General features: G+C 39.4%; 1 protein-coding gene across 1 annotated transcript in view; it reads left to right on the top strand.

Annotated features, from left to right (window-relative positions):
• Nucleotides 1–20,127, top strand: part of CDH2 (cadherin 2) — a 130,950-nt gene that overhangs the window by 87,924 nt on the left and 22,899 nt on the right. Inside the window, exons 3-7 of the mRNA XM_079982669.1 lie at nucleotides 9,877–10,094; nucleotides 12,377–12,523; nucleotides 14,904–15,059; nucleotides 16,689–16,833; nucleotides 19,178–19,350. Coding sequence (XP_079838795.1) covers nucleotides 9,877–10,094; nucleotides 12,377–12,523; nucleotides 14,904–15,059; nucleotides 16,689–16,833; nucleotides 19,178–19,350 — 839 coding nt within the window. The remainder of the gene's footprint in view (nucleotides 1–9,876; nucleotides 10,095–12,376; nucleotides 12,524–14,903; nucleotides 15,060–16,688; nucleotides 16,834–19,177; nucleotides 19,351–20,127) is intronic.

Genomic DNA, 20,127 nt, shown 5'->3' with positions numbered 1-20,127 from the left:
CTCTGCAGACTGGAGGTGGGCAAATGTTGTCCCTATCTTCAAAAGGTGGGGGAGAAGACGCAGGCAACTACCAACTGATAAGCTTGGCATCAATACCAGGAAAGGTCCTAGAACAGAAAATTAAACAGTCAGTCTATGAGCACTTAGAAAAGGATTACTAAGACCCAGCATGGGTTTCTCGACAACAAGCCATGCCAGACTAATCTCCTTATTTCGTTGATAGAGTTACAAGCTTGATGGATCAGGGAAATGCTGTGGACATAGTATATCCTGATTTCAGTAAGGCTTTTTACAAAGTGCTCCATTATATTCTTGTGGAGAAGCTGGTAAAATGTGGACAGGATGAGGTAACTGTTAAAGGTAAAGGTAAAGGTACCCCTGCCCGTATGGGCCAGTCTTGACAGACTCTGGGGTTGTGCGCCCATCTCACTCAAGAGGCCGGGGGCCAGCGCTGTCCGGAGACACTTCCGGGTCACGTGGCCAGCGTGACATCGCTGCTCTGGCGAGCCAGAGCTGCACACGGAAACGCCGTTTACCTTCCCGCTAGTAAGCGGTCCCTATTTATCTACTTGCACCCGGGGCTGCTTTCGAACTGCTAGGTTGGCAGGCGCTGGGACCGAGCAGCGGTGATAAAGAAAAATAGGGGTGGTTGGCTTTTGCTGCCGACCTCCCCTGAGTCTCCTAAGTCCATGATCGGTCAGAGATGAATTGATGGAGACAGGATGCAGTGAAAGCAAGGCAAATCTTTATTTTTCTGCTGCAACAGAGTTCCCTTCCCTCCTAGCAAGGAGGCAAGAGAAGAAACATCTATTTTAAGGGTTTGCATTTTGGCGCAGAGAAGGACATCCCCTCTATAAACAGTAAGAAATTACATCACACATAAGGTGGGGTTACTGTGGCTCAGGCAGGCCAAGGTGTGATATTCCTGAGGATTTAGCAATTTACATAGTTCCAGACACAATTTACACAAAACATTAGCATTTGATAATTTGATAATCCTGATTGTCTAATCAGGATGCCCATCAGACATCCCTCAATGCAGAGCATCTGGGCAAACAATGACAATTAATACAAAGGAGGCTCATAGATATATAGGAGAGGAATCCCTTCAGGAACTTTCCCTGGCTGCTATCTGCCTACATGTTCTCAGGCAAGGGGGATTAAGGAGACAGAAAATATTAAGAGTCTTTAGGAGAGCCAAGATGGCTTTTGGATTGCTATCCTATACTATTTTAGACATGTGGTTTATATACTTATGTAAGTGTGTTTACCTTGTGCAATTATCAACATTTATTCTATATTTGAGACCTTAGAATTCCTATAACAGTGGTTCAGCTGACTGGACAACCAAAGAGTGCTCACTAACCGTTCCTTGTCATTGGAAGCGAGTGCTATTTTAGGCTGCATCAACAGAAGTATAGTGGTCAACTGAAGAAATAGTACTATTACATTGCTATTACTATTATTATTATTCTCCTCGTCTCCATATTTTGAGAGCTTGTGAAGATGATGGATAATTGTATATAGGCTAGGGTACGGTATATCTTAAGGAGGATTGTCTCCTCCCATCAAATCAGCTGAACAGGTTCTCTTTTGGGTCCTTGCTATATCCATAGCACAGTTGGTGAGAGCCTTTTAGGTGATAGTACTCCAACAGTGGAACTCTGTCCCAAAAAAGCCATCTGGCACTCACTCTAATGATATTTTTTATTTGTCATTGGTTAAAGTTTTATTAATTCCAGAATCAATTTGTAGTTTGTCTGGCTCATGTCCCTAATATTTGGAAGATGAAGGAGAAAACAAACTCCACATGTTCTGGCCTTAAACTTTTCTGTGGAACTTTTATTTTTGCTTCCTCTTCTATTCAGAATGCTCCAAACTTTTTTATTATACAGTAGATGTCAGACTTCTGACACTCTTAATTCTGTTATAGAATCCAGACATTGCCTTCCATGACTGAAGTGCTCCTTTTGCCCACCAAAGACTTTGAATCCACAAAACTGGTGAAAGAGACAAGGCAATCCTTGTTGATTCGGACCCCCTTCTCCTCTGCAACCCCTAGCACCACCTCTCACTTTTCCAGTGGGATCCCCGCCCAAGTCCCAGCACAGTGTAAGAGGTGGTGCTGGAGGCATCAGGGGCAGAGAAGAATTGGCAAAAAAACCTCCACGTGCGAGATCATCCTCTAAGTGGTACTCTTAGTTTACTAAAATTAATAACTATATGGCATTCATATTTAAAGCTGCTTTTATTGTCCAGAATCATATGTTTGGATACGTGTATTTGTTTGTATTGCTGCTTCTTTGTACTGAAATTGCATTTATTATTCCCCTCTTCTTTCAATTGCGCAAGCTTAGAAAAAGTTCCACATGAGTATATACAGACTTATACTTGCCATCTGTTTGTTAAATAATCTGAGCACAAGAGAGACTTGAATCTCTCTACTTTGTCTGCATTAGAAAACAAAAGCAGTCATCTAAATGCAAGCATTATTGTTTCCCCTAAGATGCTTGCTCCTTTCTGTTACATTTTTCTGCTAAAATGAAGACAAAAGAAATGTCAGTGCTCAGGAAGATTTTGTGTCAGTATGTGGTAGGGGCATGAATTGAAAAGGATCAGTGAATCAGATGTAATTTGGGTTATGTTTGAGATACCAAATCTGTGTTTTGCTGACGGCCACTATTCCTTTTTCTCCTCCCCGAAAAGCTGCATAGGCATTTCTATCAAACAGAAAGAACTTTATCCCTGTTTTCTTTCTGGCATGCCTATGATGACTTTGTTCAATGAGCAAAGAGGATTATGGGAAGTGGAACTAGGTGGGTTGTTTGAGTAAAGACGTGTAAATGACTTTCATTGTGGATATGAGGACTGAACATTCTTAGGATAGTATTTTTCCCTTTCAGGTAGCTTTTAAAAATAGTACATTTATCTTAATCTAATTAGCTCAGGTGGGGAGGGAAACACATAGAATCTAAAATGTCATTTTGAAAAGTGGCTGCAAGTCATGGTATAACATCAAGATTCCACATTTTTTATCGTCACAAAAAGAAAAGAAATTCTTGAAAATGCACTTTTGAAAAATAAAACTACAGATTTTAACTTTTTCCCTCCTGTACAAATACCTAGATACTGCAGCTCAGGGATATCAAGCCTTTTTGGACTAACGGGCAGATTTCGAAACTTGCTTCCTTGGAGCAGGAGTGGCGTAACATATAATGGCTGCCGTGGGTAGTGGTATAACACAAAATGGTTGCCATGAGGAGCGTCGCATCACAGACAACCACCCACAAAAACTCTATGCTTATATGCCCTGCTAGTTCTAATTATCAACATCTCTCTCCCTCTACCTCCCCCTCCCTCTCACACTGTTCCTGTCTAATAAAAACAGGTAGCATTTCTCAGTTACCAGCAAAATATAGAAAGTAACCACACCACTCTCATTTCATATAAATCACTTAGAAGGTACCTGCACATTTTGCCACATAACTTTCTTTCTAGGATGGTTACAGACTTTACTTTTTGAAAAAATGATAGCTCAAAGTCTGGGGCACCTGCCCAGGGGCACCCCTAGAATTCCTCACTGGCACCATGACATCCACAGGTGCTGAGTTATCAACCCCTGCCCTAGCTGATTGAAAGAGTGCATTTATTCCCATCTACTGATTTTATTTCACTTTAAAAACAAACTTAACCTGTGTATTGCATTACTGTATCAATCTTTAAACATCCGTTACAGTGCAATCTCTTTAGGAAAATGTCACAAAACTGTAGTAACATGATTTGTGAAATTGATCTAACTTATCATTGACATTTTGCCATAAGAAATTATGCCAAATTTGAAAAATTGGGGCAAAGGTTTCCCGAGTGTATCAGAATATGCAGTAATTCTAAACTAAATAGTAGTTCATCTCTTTCAACTTTTGATTTGCCCGATGGAGATTTTTTTATATATATAATCCCATTTACCGGGGGGGGGAATTATTTAATCTGTATTCTCAGAAAAATATTTCTTTATTGGCTAAATTCTCAGAACCACATTTGAAATAGTTGCATCAAACAATTATTAGTGCTAGGAGGCCAAAATAACCAGTACATTAGTTGTTATATATGCTCACATGCATACCATACATTTCATAGAATTGTAAAGTTGGAATCTTTACTCAAAGGATCATCTAGTCCAACTCCCTTCAATGCAGGAAAAACACTTTAAACCATAGGGAATCCAATGTATATAATGCATTTTGATTTTTTTAAATGTCTTGCAATATTGCATTTTTATGGACATTTGCCATTTTGTACACAACCTTTTAGTTGGAAAATGGCATCACAGAATTTGGAGGAGTGCAAATTTCAAAAGCTACCTTTGTCTCAGTTTGCATATTGTTCTGGGAGGTGAATTAGACCAGTCCTTATAAAAATGCAATCTGAACCAAAATTGTTCTTCATCCCTACTACCAAACTGCATTACATTAAACATACAGTTTTATACTGTATCTGTTTGTTTGTTTGTTTGGTTGGTTGGTTGGTTAGTTTGAAAAAAATCATAACTGGCAGGAGGACTAATCAGAAACATAGCACATGGGAAAAGGAAAACTTTTTGTTTTCACAGCACCGTCCTAACTAAAATTCTCCCTTCCCTGACATTCCTGTTTGCATGGGAGGGCAGCTGTAACTTGTGACAATGACTGCTTCCCTTCTGTGTCAAACAGCTGTTTGGGAGGGGGTGTCAATCTAGAAGAAAGGGTTAAATCTCTCTGATCTTGATATGCCCCTCCTCAGCTTCTGTTTACAGTTTAAAAAGAAGCACACAGTGTCAAACTCTCTTTTTAATATAATATTTAGTCCTTAAACACCTTCTTTTCCTTCTCCTGTTGCATCCAAACCATTGCCAAATCCTGCTGCTTCAATGTCTCTCATCTGCTGCCTGATCATCACCATGGAGTCATTGACTGCAGATCATTTCCCTTTATCGTCTATTACTTCTTTGCAGTGCATTAGTTCAGAAATCTTACATTAAAATTTTTGTGTCTCCCTTATCTGTTTGGATCTCCACTGCTTATGGTATCACAGTACCACCAATATACATAGCTGCAACAATGCTTGAGCTGTTACTGTAGCATCCTTCATTTGACAGCCTGGACAAATCTCCCCTGCAGTATAATCTCATTATAAAAGATTACTACCAAATCTTTGACATTTAGGATTGCACTAGCCTTGCTGTTTCCATGGTGAGAGATTTATTTAGGATAGCACTTTGCTGAATTATTCTCAGTCTTGTGTCCATCATGTTCCCAGTGTTCTCTGCCTAATTTTATAGTCCGTAATAGATTTCAGTGACAATGGTACCTTGCTATTTTCAGTAGCACAAACCCATACATGCCCATCAGTAGATCACCTGGCAAGCAGAACACCAGTTTTGATGTTGTCCTAGTTTGTTGTTGACTGCAGTACAGAGAAACTCACATATGGGTTTCCCCATCACCACCTTCCCCTTAAACATAAGTCTTCCAAAATTAGACAAGTATTCTTGTTGTGCTATTGGGGTTGTTGGTCAAAGAAAAGAAATTGCTTGGCTTGTACAAAAAAAAGTAATATATGCACTTGAGATGCAATGTGATTATTATTGCTGAACATACACTTTAATTGCCTGATAAATGAAGCTGGTTAATTGAAGATTATACTAGTAAGGTACATGAGATTAGAGACAAATTTTACAAGTGCTATGAATTATTCATATCATTAGATATGAGTGTAAATGGTTTAGTTCTCTGGTGTAATCTAAACGAGATTGCATGCCTAGTACTTTGGGTTTTGTATTGTACACCTCAGTACATATGGTTTCACAAGAGAACCCTGTATAATGCCATAAGACTCAGGAACATAGTTACCTTTGTGTTGTTGAATAAATTAGTTTGATTTTTTCCCTACTGTTGGGTAACTTTATGTCAGTGTCATTAGATAATGTGAACATATGCCCTTTGAGTTATAAGTGTGAGAGATCAGATGGGGCAGATCCAACCCACAAAGTTTTGTTTTTATATTGTATGACCCAAACAGCATGGACTGATTTCTGTTGAATATTTGCTGAGAAGCAATTAACACAGCCTTTTAGGTACATGCCATCTTCTATCTAAGCTGACAGCTACATTTAGTGATGCTCATAGTGAAGCAGTTGTATTAATGGCCTATCAAGAACTCAACCTGACTAGGTAGGGCTTATTTTTATTTACTTATTATGTTTGAGCCAAATCCTTCCTCCAGGGAATTCATGTGACGGAAGCCATTCCTTAAAAGGTTCAATTCCTTCCTTGTATTTTGTAGGCTGATTTAAGGCCTTCCTTTTGCGGGAGGCCTTTTTTATTTAGTTGGGTACTAGTGATGCTACTATTGAGCCAAGGTAGAGTACAGAAAGATTTTGTGGAAAAGTTCCACCAGAATATAAAATTCTACCATTTAGATTTATGGGGATGGTGGGTTGACTTTGTGAACAGTTAACTTAAGGAAACTTGATTTTTATAATTGTCTGTGGTGACTAGGATCATCCATATGACCAGAACAGAATACATCTGCTGTCACTCAAATGGGCTTCATTTGTACACCCAGCTCTTGAAAGTTGGAGTGACCAGGGCAAGCGCAGAGGTAGAAAATACATACACACCCCAGAGAGATGGAATTAAGAAACATAGACCTCTCCATCCCCATTTTCAAAAGAACTATCCTATTTTGTGGATGCTTATGCCTACATAATAGATGTTCCCCATTAAGTGAGCACACCTAGGCTGCAGTCCCAAGTATTCTCACTCTGTAAGTTCCATTGAACTTAAATATATTTCTGAGCATACGTGCAAGGCCAGTGAAAAATGAGGCCACTCTGACTTTCCTGCAATCCTCCCTGAAGCCTCTTAAGAAAAACTGCTGGCTTTTCATCTATCTTCTTTTAAAACATCATTATTCCACAATGAAAAGAATTCATTGTGGAAGTGAAATAGGGTCACCCAAAAATAATATGCTGATTTCATACTCGGGGGATTCCCTAGGTATGCAGAAGTATATCTGCTTGTAAATTAAAAGGGGGGGGAGGTGACTTTGTTGGAAGGAAGGAAGGAGACCTTTCTGAGGCCCTGCCAGTGTATTGTATGCTACAGGTAAGGGTTCAGGTGAGGAGGATTTGGATTCTGAAGTTAAAAAGAAAAAGAAAACCTCTCTACCCCATGCTATACTTCCATCCCTCAACCCAGTAGTGCTCAGGTTTAGGGCAGGGTCTTTTATACTTGTACAGTATAGCACAACAGGGGGGCGTGTATCTAGTCCAATCCTTCAAACAGAACTCTTGTTAGGTTCTGGTAATGCACTGCATCATTTTATTACAGGTCCCCAGTTAGAATGTTGTGATTCTGAATAATAAGGTTTTTTATTTTATGTTATTTTTCATTCTTTGCTATTCATCTTGGCTATTCCTATTACAGTGGTACCTCGGGTTACATACACTTCAGGTTACAGACTCTGCTAACCCAGAAATATTACCTCGGGTTAAGAACTTTGTTTCAGGATGAGAACAGAAATTGTGCAGCAGTGGCGCAGCGGCAGCAGGAGGCCCCATTAGCTAAAGTGGTGCTTCAGGTTAAGAACAGTTTCAGGTTAAGAACGGACCTCCAGAACAAATTAAGTTCTTAACCCGAGGTACCACTGTACAGTGGTGCCTCGCAAGACGAATGCCTCGCAAGACGAAAAACTTGCTAGACGAAAGGGTTTTCCATTTTTCGAGGTGCTTTGCAAGACAAATTTCCCTATGGGCTTGCTTCCTTTTTCGTAAAACCGTTAATACCCGGGGAATCCGCGCTCCGCAAGACGAAAAAAATTGCAAGGCGAAGCAACTCGCGGAACAAATTAATTTCGTCTTGCGAGGCACCACTGTATTCTTAAATCATTGACTGCCTAATAGAGTTATGGCAGAGCCAAATTTTGCCTAAACAAGTTCAGGCTACAATTCTTTACAGCCCATGACATCCCTCCTCTTGGATTGCTTTACATGGCTGTTGTAATTATTACTAATATAATGTACTGTAGATGAAACCCACTGAATGAATGCTATTATGGTGATTAATAAGTAATCATATCAAAGCTTGAGCTGCTGAATGAATCACAGTTCTTTGAGGTATTATATTTAGAGAGGAGCCCTTGTCGGGAAAGTTATGGCAAAGCATTTAAAAACAATGTTTAAAATAGTATCTTGAACCAGTTTGTAGCTGGTAATTTATTTGGGTACTGTATATAACGATCAGTAACATCGCCTTGGTAATTTTTGTGCTTCAGTGATCACAGCACACCAAGTAAAGAAATATTTTGGTGGAATATATGCAAAACCATTTATTTTAAGATAGTTGCTATATGTTAAAGTGCTGTGACTAACATGCACACCCCTTTCAATTTAGTTCAGGAAAACATCAGCATTAATAAAGTCTATTTCTACAGAGGAAAATGTTTCTTATCTGACCACTAATACTAATTGAAAAATGATAATTATTCTTTCTTGCTGAATGCTGAGACATATTAAGGTTACTGATTTGAATCATACTTTCAAGGCATACAGGGGAGCAAAAATTGTCCACTACACAATATATAATTTAATTATAGCTAGTTATATATATCAGTATAATTTGTTAATGTGTACTCTTTGCAGAAGAGAATTATTCTGCCAGGGCACTGACAATTTTATACATTTTCAGCAAGGGACTGTCAAAAGAGAACCATTTTCATTGAATTTCATAGCATTCAGTTGCCTGAAGGAAGAGTATCAATGAGGAAGGTACCAGCTTCATTTTTTAGTTATTCAGCTATATTGATATATGGACTAAACAAAAAAACAAAAAGCCCAACCGCAAACCTGTTTCTTAGAAGACCCCGTCTATGACATTAAAACCATCCAGTTAGAATATTCCTCTTCCGAAACACACAGCAAAATGATGGGCACTTGACAGTGAATTAGATTTCTCTTTGAGATGGATGTTTTTAAGGCCGTAAGCTCTGTAGTTGCCAATATTTTTTTCTGTACTTTTGCTTAAATTTGTTGAGTTTTTCAGTGGTTGCTTACAAAGCCACTCATGTAATCTGCAGTATGTTTGTGGAGATGCCTGATGTTTTAGGTAGATGTCCATCCTGAACTTGTGTAGGAGTAAGCACTCACTCAGCCTTGTTTGATTTCATTATTAGAGAGAATTGTTCAGCATTTATTCTGGCATCAGTATATTTAAAGGACACAACTTCCCAGCTTTGAATTGAAAGGGAAGATGGGAATTGTTTTGCTGGGGCAAAGCCAGTTTTAAAAAACCTGCCGCCCTTTTCTTTTTTAAAAAACAACAACATATTTTTTATTAAAGATTTATTGGTTTACAAAAGTATTTACAATGTTTCTTTTTTTCTAGCCTTTTCATGCTTTGGAACAGAAAAGGAGGGAGGAAGCTGGAAATGTTGGGGTTGGGATTGGCAACTACAATTTGGGACTTTGCCAACGAAGTCCAACCAAAAGTTCTCATTAATTCAACAAGTCTTGCATTTGACACCTTTCTAGGAGATTGTGGCTCATAGATAATGCATTAATGGGAAATTGAAGTTCATTTTTTAGTTCCTTTCTTACTCACTTATTTATGATGGTAAATTAACAGTGGGGTACTTGTTTTATAATTCTAAAAGGTGGGAAGTTTTTATTTTGTCCTTGGAAACAGAATTTAAATACGGGATAATGTTGGTTTTGGACAAATTGCAGCAAATAATCCCGGTTAAACTGGGATGTGGTTTTTTTACACCACTTTTAAACTGGGATGCGTGTTTTTTTTTACACCAGTTTGACCCTTGATATTGTGTTTTGTGTTTTTGCAGTAAGGTTTAGAAGCTGTGAAGAAAGCAGAAAAGTCAGTTTTGAAAGCAGTGCACCATCAGAGTTTAGAGTGAGTGAAGATGGCGTGGTTTATGCAGCTAGAAGCTTTCAGATTTCTCCAGGACTTACTGAATTCCTCTTATATGCTAATGACAAGGAAACCCAGGAAAAGTGGCAAGTAGCTGTGAAACTAGCTCTTGAGCCGGAGGATTCAGTTAAGGTAAGAAATTGGCTAATAGGTCTTTGAAGTTACATTGGTTTAAAATTTTATCCAAACATCTTAGGTTAATCGGTAACTAACATAATTGTTAAGCTTAAAAAATAACATTCCTTAATCTACTTTTTTAACTGGGAAACTGTAGTCCATTAAGAATGCTAAAGTTATTTACATTTGAGCTTTGTGGTTGAACAGGGTTGTTTATATATTTATACCCAAATTTAAATTGGAAGAGACCATTCTTTTATTTTAAACCCCCTGAAAGCATTACAGTATTTATTCAAGCAGTTAAATAAACCCACAAAATAAACAATTCTCTACGCTGATCTATCAATCAAATTTATTACACTGGAACTACAGATTTACAGCAGAAGCAGGAAAGTGATTCTGGCAGGGAATGTTGGCTTTGCCTTGGCCCTCCGTAATCAAGGGGGGCGGGTGAATCATTCATTGTGGCTCCAGTGACACTTGCCAGGAGAAGAGTCTCCCTCTTGTGGAAATTGTTCCAGGCTAAGCTGCGGGAAGTTGCTCAGCCTTGCTCCCTGTAGGAAAGGAATATGCGTGATTTATGGTACTTACCCTATTCCTTTGAGCTGCTCCATCATCTTATAAAAGATATTTCGGACATTTTATGTTGATAGATTGAGGCAAAATAACATTAACAGCCACAGGTGTAAGACTTAAAAAAAGTGTACTCTTAAAAACACATGGATTTAACTGATTCAAGGGAAACTGTAGCTCCCTGGAACCATCATGAAGTAGCTCATGATTTCACCCTTAAATAATCTGCAGACATCCTGAGCTTGGGCAAATGCTGGTATAGAAAACCTTAATGCTAGTAGCCCTCTTGCCGACCAGCTTCCTTGCACCAATGCTGCACACTGCCTCCTCCCACTGGCATGAGTTTTTTCCCCAGTTATTGCAGGTTAGTCCTTGAATACTATCACCTGCACCATAGGGGCTTTTTCCATAGTTACAAGACGTTCTATTTGCACTTGCTTTGCTAATTGAAGGATGCTCATGACTCCTTGAGTTTTGGAGGCATCTATGCAACCTGCTAACTCTGAAATATCTTTTGTATTCAAGTGCATGCCTCCCAAGCAGTAAACAAGGCATTATACCATAGCAGAAGGTATCCTTCTGAGCCCGCCAAGATCCTTCCTTCCTTCCTGGGACTGCATGGATCAGGGGTGTAGATGCTGTTACCGTATTGACCACAATACATAGCTGGTGAAATGTGTTTTGATTGGTGCATCACCAGTTCTGCAGGCCTGCTCTAAGCCAGTTCTCTACATGCACCCTGCCACTGGAATTATTCCATTACCTAATTTACAGCCAGATCCTAAGCACTTTTTTCAGATGTAAGTCCCACTGAGTTCAGTTGCCCTTGTTTCCCAATAAATGAGCTTAGTAGTGCAACTTTAGCCTTCTTAGCCAGCCCAATTAGGATGCTTTGTGTGGAAGAGTCAGGATTACTTATGCATTATAGTTTAAAACATCTGGCTTCCGTAACGTTAAAAATCCATTATTTCGTTCTTCAGCACAGTTAACTGAGCGTACACAATACTGTTCCTAAAGGTTCAAAGTAGGACAATCTCCTTTTCTTTCTCCATATGCAGAAATGAGTTAGCATGTTTGCATGCACACAGGCAACAAGAGCTAAAAGCCAGAACGCTTACAAATGCAGAGAATTGTTGACACCCTGCAGAGATTAATGCCCACTGTGCAAAGTGGGTCATCTACAGCATCCATCATGGCTGACATAGGTTTAAAATAATTACAACATTAATTCTATGGGATTTAATAGGGTCATAAATATTTGAGACATTCCTTACTACTATGTATTAAACTTCCCTTGGAACTCAAATTATATTTTAGCACACCCAGATCTAAATTTAATGTACAGTAGCACATTACCTGAACTGTAGCTCCAACTAATGAGAAATATCTAAAGGCATGCTATTAAATTCTGCACAGTATTAACTAGTCTCCAGCTGGACTATAAAGCGTATATGGTAGTTTACACAGCACCAAGGTATAATAAATTGTTTAAAACTCCATCTTCTTTCTACCAGCACCTTGCTAAAAAACAAAGAGGTTGATAGTATTTTACAGGGAAAGAAATGTATTGCATATAATTTTTATACTGTGTCATGCTGTGAATATTGTTAACAGTTTAGGGTTATGCACAACGTTTTTAACACATTAAAAAAGCACACAATGAAAAATTAGCTAACCAATTCAGGTTCTAATTTCTGTTTGCTTTCATTATCTATCATGGAAAGGAGCAAAAGAAAATGGAAGACATTGTATTTCCAAGACACCAAAATAAGCACATTGGCCATCTGCGAAGACAGAAGAGAGACTGGGTCATCCCTCCAATCAACTTGCCAGAAAACTCCAGAGGGCCCTTTCCTCAGGAATTAGTTAGGGTAAGACTGAGAAGAGAGGAATGTCTATGACAAATATATGGCAAATTCCACCGTAGAACAAATGAAACATGGTGGGCACTAAATCTCTTTTTCTTTACTTGTTTGCCAAGGTTTAGTTTGAAAGTTCTGTGTTTCCCCTGCAGTAGTTGGTGAGATTGAAAGCACATCCTGTGGTTGCAATATCCTTTGATTAGCCTCTGGGAAATGCAAAATTAGTTACTTAAATCTGAAAGTAAGTGTGGAAGAAAATGATTTTTCACATACGTGATTTTAAATGGGATTTTTCCCCCTACACGTGTTCTCATAACTGCAATATACAAATAAGGCTGTTAGGAATGAAGATGCTATTGTTTCACAGCAACACAGTGCACCCTGTTCTGAAATACCAGCGAAACTATGAGAAAAGGCATTTTCAGCTTCAAATGCAGAAAAAAAGCTTTTGTTGCCCCCCCCCCCCCCGGCCAAAAAACAAACGTAATAGAACTGAAAACCCATTAATTGTTCACCTTTTTATGCTAGGTTTTGAAGCAAATTTCACAGATAGGGATGGAGCTAAGTGGGTAAATAAAGTGTTTAATGTCTTCTGAACTTAAATCATAAGGAGAAACTTGAGGTTTGTGTGTACTGTTTGGTGCTGTGCATCGAAATGCTTTACTTTATGAGTTCAGAGTATCTCAGACAAATTAGCTAGTGGTGTGCAGCCAGACTCTGCCCTTCTATGGCAAAGGTCTCATACACACAGCTGTGGAGGGGGCGTGTTTTGAAAGTAATTATAACATTGTTGGCAAACCACCTGTCTGGTGTACTTACATGTCTGAGCACCACAGTAGTTATTAGGAGCGAAAATAAAAGCTGTGGTGCATGAGATAGTATTTACATGAGGAGAGACATTCTAATACCACACACTGCAAGGGCTCGCTGTTCTTAGGAAATTATGAAGGCAGCCAGGAAAAAGATGAGGCTGGTCATTTAGGGAATATAATGACTAGCCAGCGAGAGGAGTCAGGAGGAGTTTCACCAGTTGGTGGTTTTGTAGGTTGCTGCACAGCTGACTGTTCCTCTATTGAGAAGTCTTGAAAACTTCAGATTCGGCTTAAGTTCTTCAACCTACTCAGAAAATCCCTTGTATGAATATAGACAAGGTAAACCACCAGAGTTTGCCATCCTGGCAGTCCTGGGTACCATGGTGCCTGTGAAGGTTTCTATTGGGTGGATGCCCCACAGCCTTTGAGCTTTCTTCTTTTTAAGTAAGCCTCTAGACCTCCTAAAAAAGGAAGCTATGGGGCCAAATATGCACATACCTTCTAAGCAATATCTGTGAAATGAGAGCGGTATGGGTAGCTTGAACGTCTTACGCAGCTTCCTCTTGAGGGCAAGAAGCTTCACCTCTGTTGTCTAACGTTTCGGAAGTTGAACGTTCTTCCGGAACGGATGACGTTCAACAACTGAGGTTTGACTGTGCTGAGGAATGCTCCCTGCTCTTGTTAGACAGCAACAGCATCAGTGTGCATCTGAGTTGGTCCATAATCAGGAGCTGACTTCCCATGGTGAGCATGAGGTTGTCAGGGGTGGTTGTCTCTGATTTTCTGTTGTGCCCCACTCCACATAGCAGCCATTTTACATTCTGTCACTCAGGCTCCATAGCAGCCACTTTGTGACAGGCACCACCAGCAGTCTCTCAGAACATTGCCACAAGTCCAAAAAGGTTGCTGACCCCTGATCTTAGCCCGTTCTGATGTTTGATTTTATGCCAAATATTAAAAAACTGTATCCTAAGATGACTGCAAAAGTCAATGGGAAATCTGCAAATCCAGTCACCCTACTATTATTACACGTTATGTCACAAATAGCATGCTACCATAAGGATACTCCAGACCAAATTCTGTGTTACTGAGTTGGTTGATCTATGGACACGGTTTCTTTCCAAGCCAAAGAATGGGATGATTGCTACTGATTTTCCACCTTAAATACTAAATTGTTCCAGCCACCTCTTCAGATGCAGTGTTGATCAGAGAGGAACTCTTTACAGATATACCAAATGTTCCTGAGGCAACCGTTTGCTGGAACATTATGTGGCTGCTAAGGAAGTTGACTGTCCCGAGTAAACTCAAAGCAGTTTTGGGCTAATATGGTGATATTTGATAAATCTGTGTTAGCTACTCTTGGTGGCCAGTTCCACCTTTTCCATTATGAAAATGCCAAAGTAAAATTTACCAATGATAAGTTAACTAACTTGGGCTGCTTTTTGTTTTGCTTTTTGCAATGAGCAAATAAACAAGATTAAAAATAACAAAAGAGTGGATTTGTTTTTGTATTTTTAGAGCTAGCACTTCTGATGACTTTTGTGTGTTAACAAAACCATTATTTTCTTGCTCCATAGATCAGATCTGATCGTGATAAAAGCCTTTCCTTGCGATACAGTGTTACTGGGCCAGGAGCTGACCAGCCTCCAACAGGCATCTTCATCATCAATCCAATCTCAGGTCAACTATCAGTGACAAAACCATTAGATCGGGAGCAAATAGCTTCTTTTCACGTAAGTTCTTAGCCAGAGTTTTAAATCAAAGATCTTGACATCTGCTTTGACTTTGAAGGGCACATATGTCATAGTTGGGAGATTTAAAGAATTGGTACTGGATCTGCATTTCTACACATTGTTCCTTTTCATATATATTAAGAGCATGCTGCTGACATAGTTGAGCATCTTCAATCTGATTTAATGTATTGGACAAAAGAAATAAAGCAAAATAGGAATGTGGCATTTTGTATTTTCTTCTTTTCACATTTGGTTACAACTAGGTTGGGGTGGAGGGAAGATCTTTGGAACCTAGGCATTCCGGTCATTCCTTCCCCCCACTGCCTCCAGAGATTTGCACCTGCAGACGTTTCTGCAGCTGTACCAGCAACCTCTCTAGGGGCCTGAATGTCATCTTGTTGGTAGGGGAGCCTAAGCGTAAATTAAAGCCAGTAAGAATTGACATTCCTTGCCATAAAGGAAACAGTAAGTTGGGTGGATAGAAAGATTTCTCAGCAAGATTATTAGGATACAAAATTCCATTTTCAACTAATGCTAAAAAAGAAAAGTCTTCTGAACAGAAGAAGAGCCCTGCAGCATCAGATGAAAGATCTATCTAGTCTCGCTGCAAGCAGAGTATGAAGGCAACCATTCCCTCCTGTTGTAACTCCTGGACAACTGGTATTCAGTGCCATGCTGCCTGTGAACCTAGAGCTTCCATATAATCATGACTCGTAGCCATTGGTAGACTTGTACTCCATGCAGTTGTCTAATCCCTTCTAAGCCAGTAGCCATCACCACATTCTGTAGCAATAAATTCCACAAATGAAAAACACATGTATGAAGAAGTTCCTCCTTTTGTCTATCCTGAATCTCCTTCCAGTCAGTTTTGTTGAAGGACTTGAGCTCCTTCAGCTTTAGAAACCTCAACCATGTTCCCTCTTAATTACTTTTGTCTAAACTGAAAAGCAAAATAAGATAAATAATTATTAACTGAAACATTTGTTTACTCTGCATTAATGACTTGTTTATAGGGCCCCAGATCTTGGAGGGCTCTGGGATTTGGTAGTTTACCCATATGCTACTTTTTGTTTTTTAAGTTTTATTTTTGAGGCTTGATTTATGTTTTAAATTTCATGTATTTTTATCACTGTAAGCCACTTTCAGATGTAGATAGTGAAAAGCAGAATATGGTTTTTAAAAATAAATAAATCTGTAACACCAAAGTACAACAGATAGAGGATTAAATGTAATATAAAGAAAGAAAACATGAAAACCTCCAACATCATTCTGAACATTGTAAATCCACATGTGAGGGGTCACCCATGTCTTCTACAATGATCCACAGACCTGTTCCATCCTAACAGAAAACTGTTCTGTCTAAGATTGATTCTAATGGAGAAAAATTTGGACTGAGCAATCTTTAAAGCGACCCTAAATTCTCAGTAAATTAGATAATAAAAGATTTTCTGTAAACAAAGATGGCCTGGAAGTGGTGCCAAAGTGACTAAAAGAGAGAGGGTAACAAAAGAAGATGCTGAAATAAATCAAGTTAACTGAGTTCCATTTAAAATGTCCTGTCAGCAACACTAATTGTCGTGCCTGATGACATGTTTTGCAAGTTTTCTCAATTACTAATGACTTTTGCAGCTGAGGGCACATGCCGTGGATGTAAATGGAAACCAGGTGGAAAATCCCATTGACATCGTGATTAATGTCATTGATATGAATGACAATAGGCCTGAGTTCTTACACCAGGTTTGGAATGGTTCAGTACCTGAAGGATCAAAGCCAGGTAAATCACTGGAATTTTCTAAGCAATGTATTATGTATATAACTTCAAAATGTTAAAATATATTTTATCGTTGTCGTCCCCCAAATTATATAAGCTAATTATGTTCAGTGGGGCGTGGCGGGGAAAAGATCAAGACATTATTAATGTTTTTAAAACAGGAAGAATTCTTTAAAATCCCTAATGGACAAACTGCGCTTGGATGGAAAGTGTTAAAGAAAATCCAAAGAGAATGTGAATCACTGAGTATTTCACACTTGTCCAGTATGTGCACGACCATGCACACACAAATCGCCACAACCCAGAAGTGGCCAGAAAAGGGAACATAACAGGAAATGGGATTACGCACCTCTGCTGGTGTTTGCAGGGGTCGGGAGCGTAACCCCTGCTCAAAATGGTCATTGCGTGTATTTTAAAGCAGGGTAGAGAATTCCTGAATATTTGGAGGAAACTACACTATCTGATAGCGGGACGCAGGTGGCGCTGTGGGTTAAAGCCTCAGCGCCTAGGGCTTGCCGGTCGAAAGGTCGGCGGTTCGAATCCCTGCGGCGGGGTGCGCTCCCGCTGCTCGGTCCCAGCGCCTGCCAACCTAGCAGTTCGAAAGCACCTCCGGGTGCAAGTAGATAAATAGGGACTGCTTACCAGCGGGAAGGTAAACGGCGTTTCCGTGTGCGGCTCTGGCTCTGGCTCTGGCTCTGGCCAGAGCAGCGATGTCACGCTGGCCACGTGACCCGGAAGTGTCTCCGGACAGCGCTGGCCCCTGGCCTCTTAAGTTAGATGGGCGCACAACCCCAGAGTCTGTCAAGACTGGCCCGTACGGGCAGGGGTACCTTTACCTTTACCTTACACTATCTGATAAAGAGTTTTAATGTGAAGCTTGGGAGGAAGTTGCAAGGCTTTTTTAAAAGTGCCGTGCAGGTTTCAAGGTGTACCAAGGCGTCCGGCGAAACTGAAGACACATAATGGTTAATTCCCCAATCTCTGTAAACACGACCACCACCTTTGAACTCAGTTCTGCCTGCATTCTTAGGCTTCACACACAGGTTCCTTTTGTAGATTGAGAACAGGTATAAAGAGAAAGTAGGCAATCCATACGTAAACCAAGGAAAAGATTAATTTTATGTGATGTGCTAGCTAAAAGAAAAGTCAATAAAAGCCAAATTGGGTTACTCTACCTAGTAGTTGATGGGAAAGCAAACTACCATTATCAAAACAAAATAAAAAAATTCCTTCCAGTAGCACCTTAAAGACCAACTAAGTTAGTTCTAGGTATGAGCTTTCGTGTGCATGCACACTTTTTCAGATACCAAGTGTGCATGCACACGAAAGCTCATACCTAGAACTAACTTAGTTGGTCTTTAAGGTGCTACTGGAAGGATTTTTTTTATTTTGTTTTGACTATGGCAGACCAACACGGCTACCTATCTATACCATTATCAAGTGATATAAGAACTTCTTCCTGCAGTTCTAAGATCTTCCTGGGAAATTCAGGAGAAAAGTTTTTAAATTTTATTCAAATAAACAATGTACACTAAAGGACAGATTGCTTTTTGATTTCTTAAAATGTATTGGATGAAATAAGAGTGATACTGATCCAAATATTTATGATGGTCTTTATGGAGTCAGATAACCTTTATCTTTCAACTTTGCTGCTTGAGGTTTAGGAAGATTTTTGTGCACAAGATCAGACTCTTAGAAGGCATGTTCACTTCCCAAACTGATCATCCTCAGTCTTGGAGCATGATCAGATTTGCTTTTGTGCATATAATAAGAAGTTGCTCCCTGTCTTAATTTCCCATTGCATCCCATTGACATGGCCTTTCATGGTCTTGCAGAATGGAATGTACCCCTATCACATGCCAACAATCATCACTGTTTTAAAAGTCAGTTTAATAAGGGGAAGTAAATGGTAACTAGAAATGCCCTTTCTTTGTTCAGGCTTGTATACTGAGCCGACAAGCATTAACTTTCTGCAAAATCAACATTTATCCCACACTGGAAATTAAAAACACTAGTTTATGCACGATGCTACTCATTTGAGCTGAGTCAGGGAAATAGCTATTTAAATGTACACATCTTCATTTAAAATTTTGGAGAACCTGACTGCTGGGAGATGATAATCCACAACAAGTGAACTAGGGTATTGAATAAGCACTTGTGATTCTATCTCAGTTTGTCCTTTAGTAATCACAAGCCTAGGGGGAAAGTGTGTGGTTTGAATAAGGGAAGGAATGTGAAATGTTTTGTCAGAGGAAGTAAATGTTTATAAAGACCCAAGTTAGGAGCTTCTGGGTGACCATGTGTAATCTGTTTATTTAACCTTGAAGATGATTTGTTCTTTCGTTAGGAACCTATGTAATGACGGTCACTGCTATTGATGCTGATGACCCGAATCAGTTGAATGGAATGCTGAGATACCGAATCTTGTCACAAGCACCAAGCACACCCTCCCCGAGCATGTTTACAATTAACAATGAAACTGGCGACATTATCACAGTTGCTGCTGGCCTTGACAGAGAGGTAAGATGGGTCTTGTTTTGCAAATGTTTAACCGTATTGCCTCATCATATATATGGCTACCAATATTATATGCCCATGTAGAAACTTAATTCGTGTGATTTTTGCAAAGTTATGATTAACGTCTAGCTTGCTGGAGTTAAGGCTACTGTGGTGCTCCACACATTCCCAGCATTGGGATTTCTGTCTTGAAAGCTCCTAGAGAAGTGATGGAAGTGCTAATTTCTTCCCGCATTTTATTAGCCTCATTTCGGGTTATTAAATTGGAACACAGTTTATTATTACTAAATTTACTTAATCGGTTTGTTTGCTCACTTCTTAATTTTATTCATGAAAGAATATTATCCTGTACCAGAATTCTGCCTTGATTTTAATGCCTTGGCACAACATGGGGGTTAATATACCTCTGAAGGATCTTTCAGTTGTCAGCAGTAAACATTTGACTTTGAAGCTAAACGCAAGAGTCTTTTGAAGTTGGTTTTATTCTTTGTAGGGAGGAGGTTGGTAATAATAGCAGCATATATGTTGCTGCATTCCTACATTTAAAGAAGTGTTCATTGCATTTATTTCTAAGCATCTGCAACTCTAAGATTTTGTTTGCCTGTGACCTGAGAAAGAAATGCTAAAGAAACCATCACTGGCTCAACCAAAACTGCCCCATTGTAGCTAGTAAACAACATAATACAGGAGCAAAGATTGCATTATATACATCTAAGTTTTACTCAGAGTAGACCCAGTGAAATTAATGGACCTAAGTTCATCATGTTCATTCATTTCAGT

The sequence above is a fragment of the Podarcis cretensis genome (genome assembly GCF_951804945.1).
Source record: "Podarcis cretensis genome assembly, chromosome: 7".
NCBI classification, from domain to species: Eukaryota; Metazoa; Chordata; class Lepidosauria; order Squamata; family Lacertidae; genus Podarcis; species Podarcis cretensis.
This window is presented reverse-complemented; position numbering and strand designations above follow the sequence as displayed.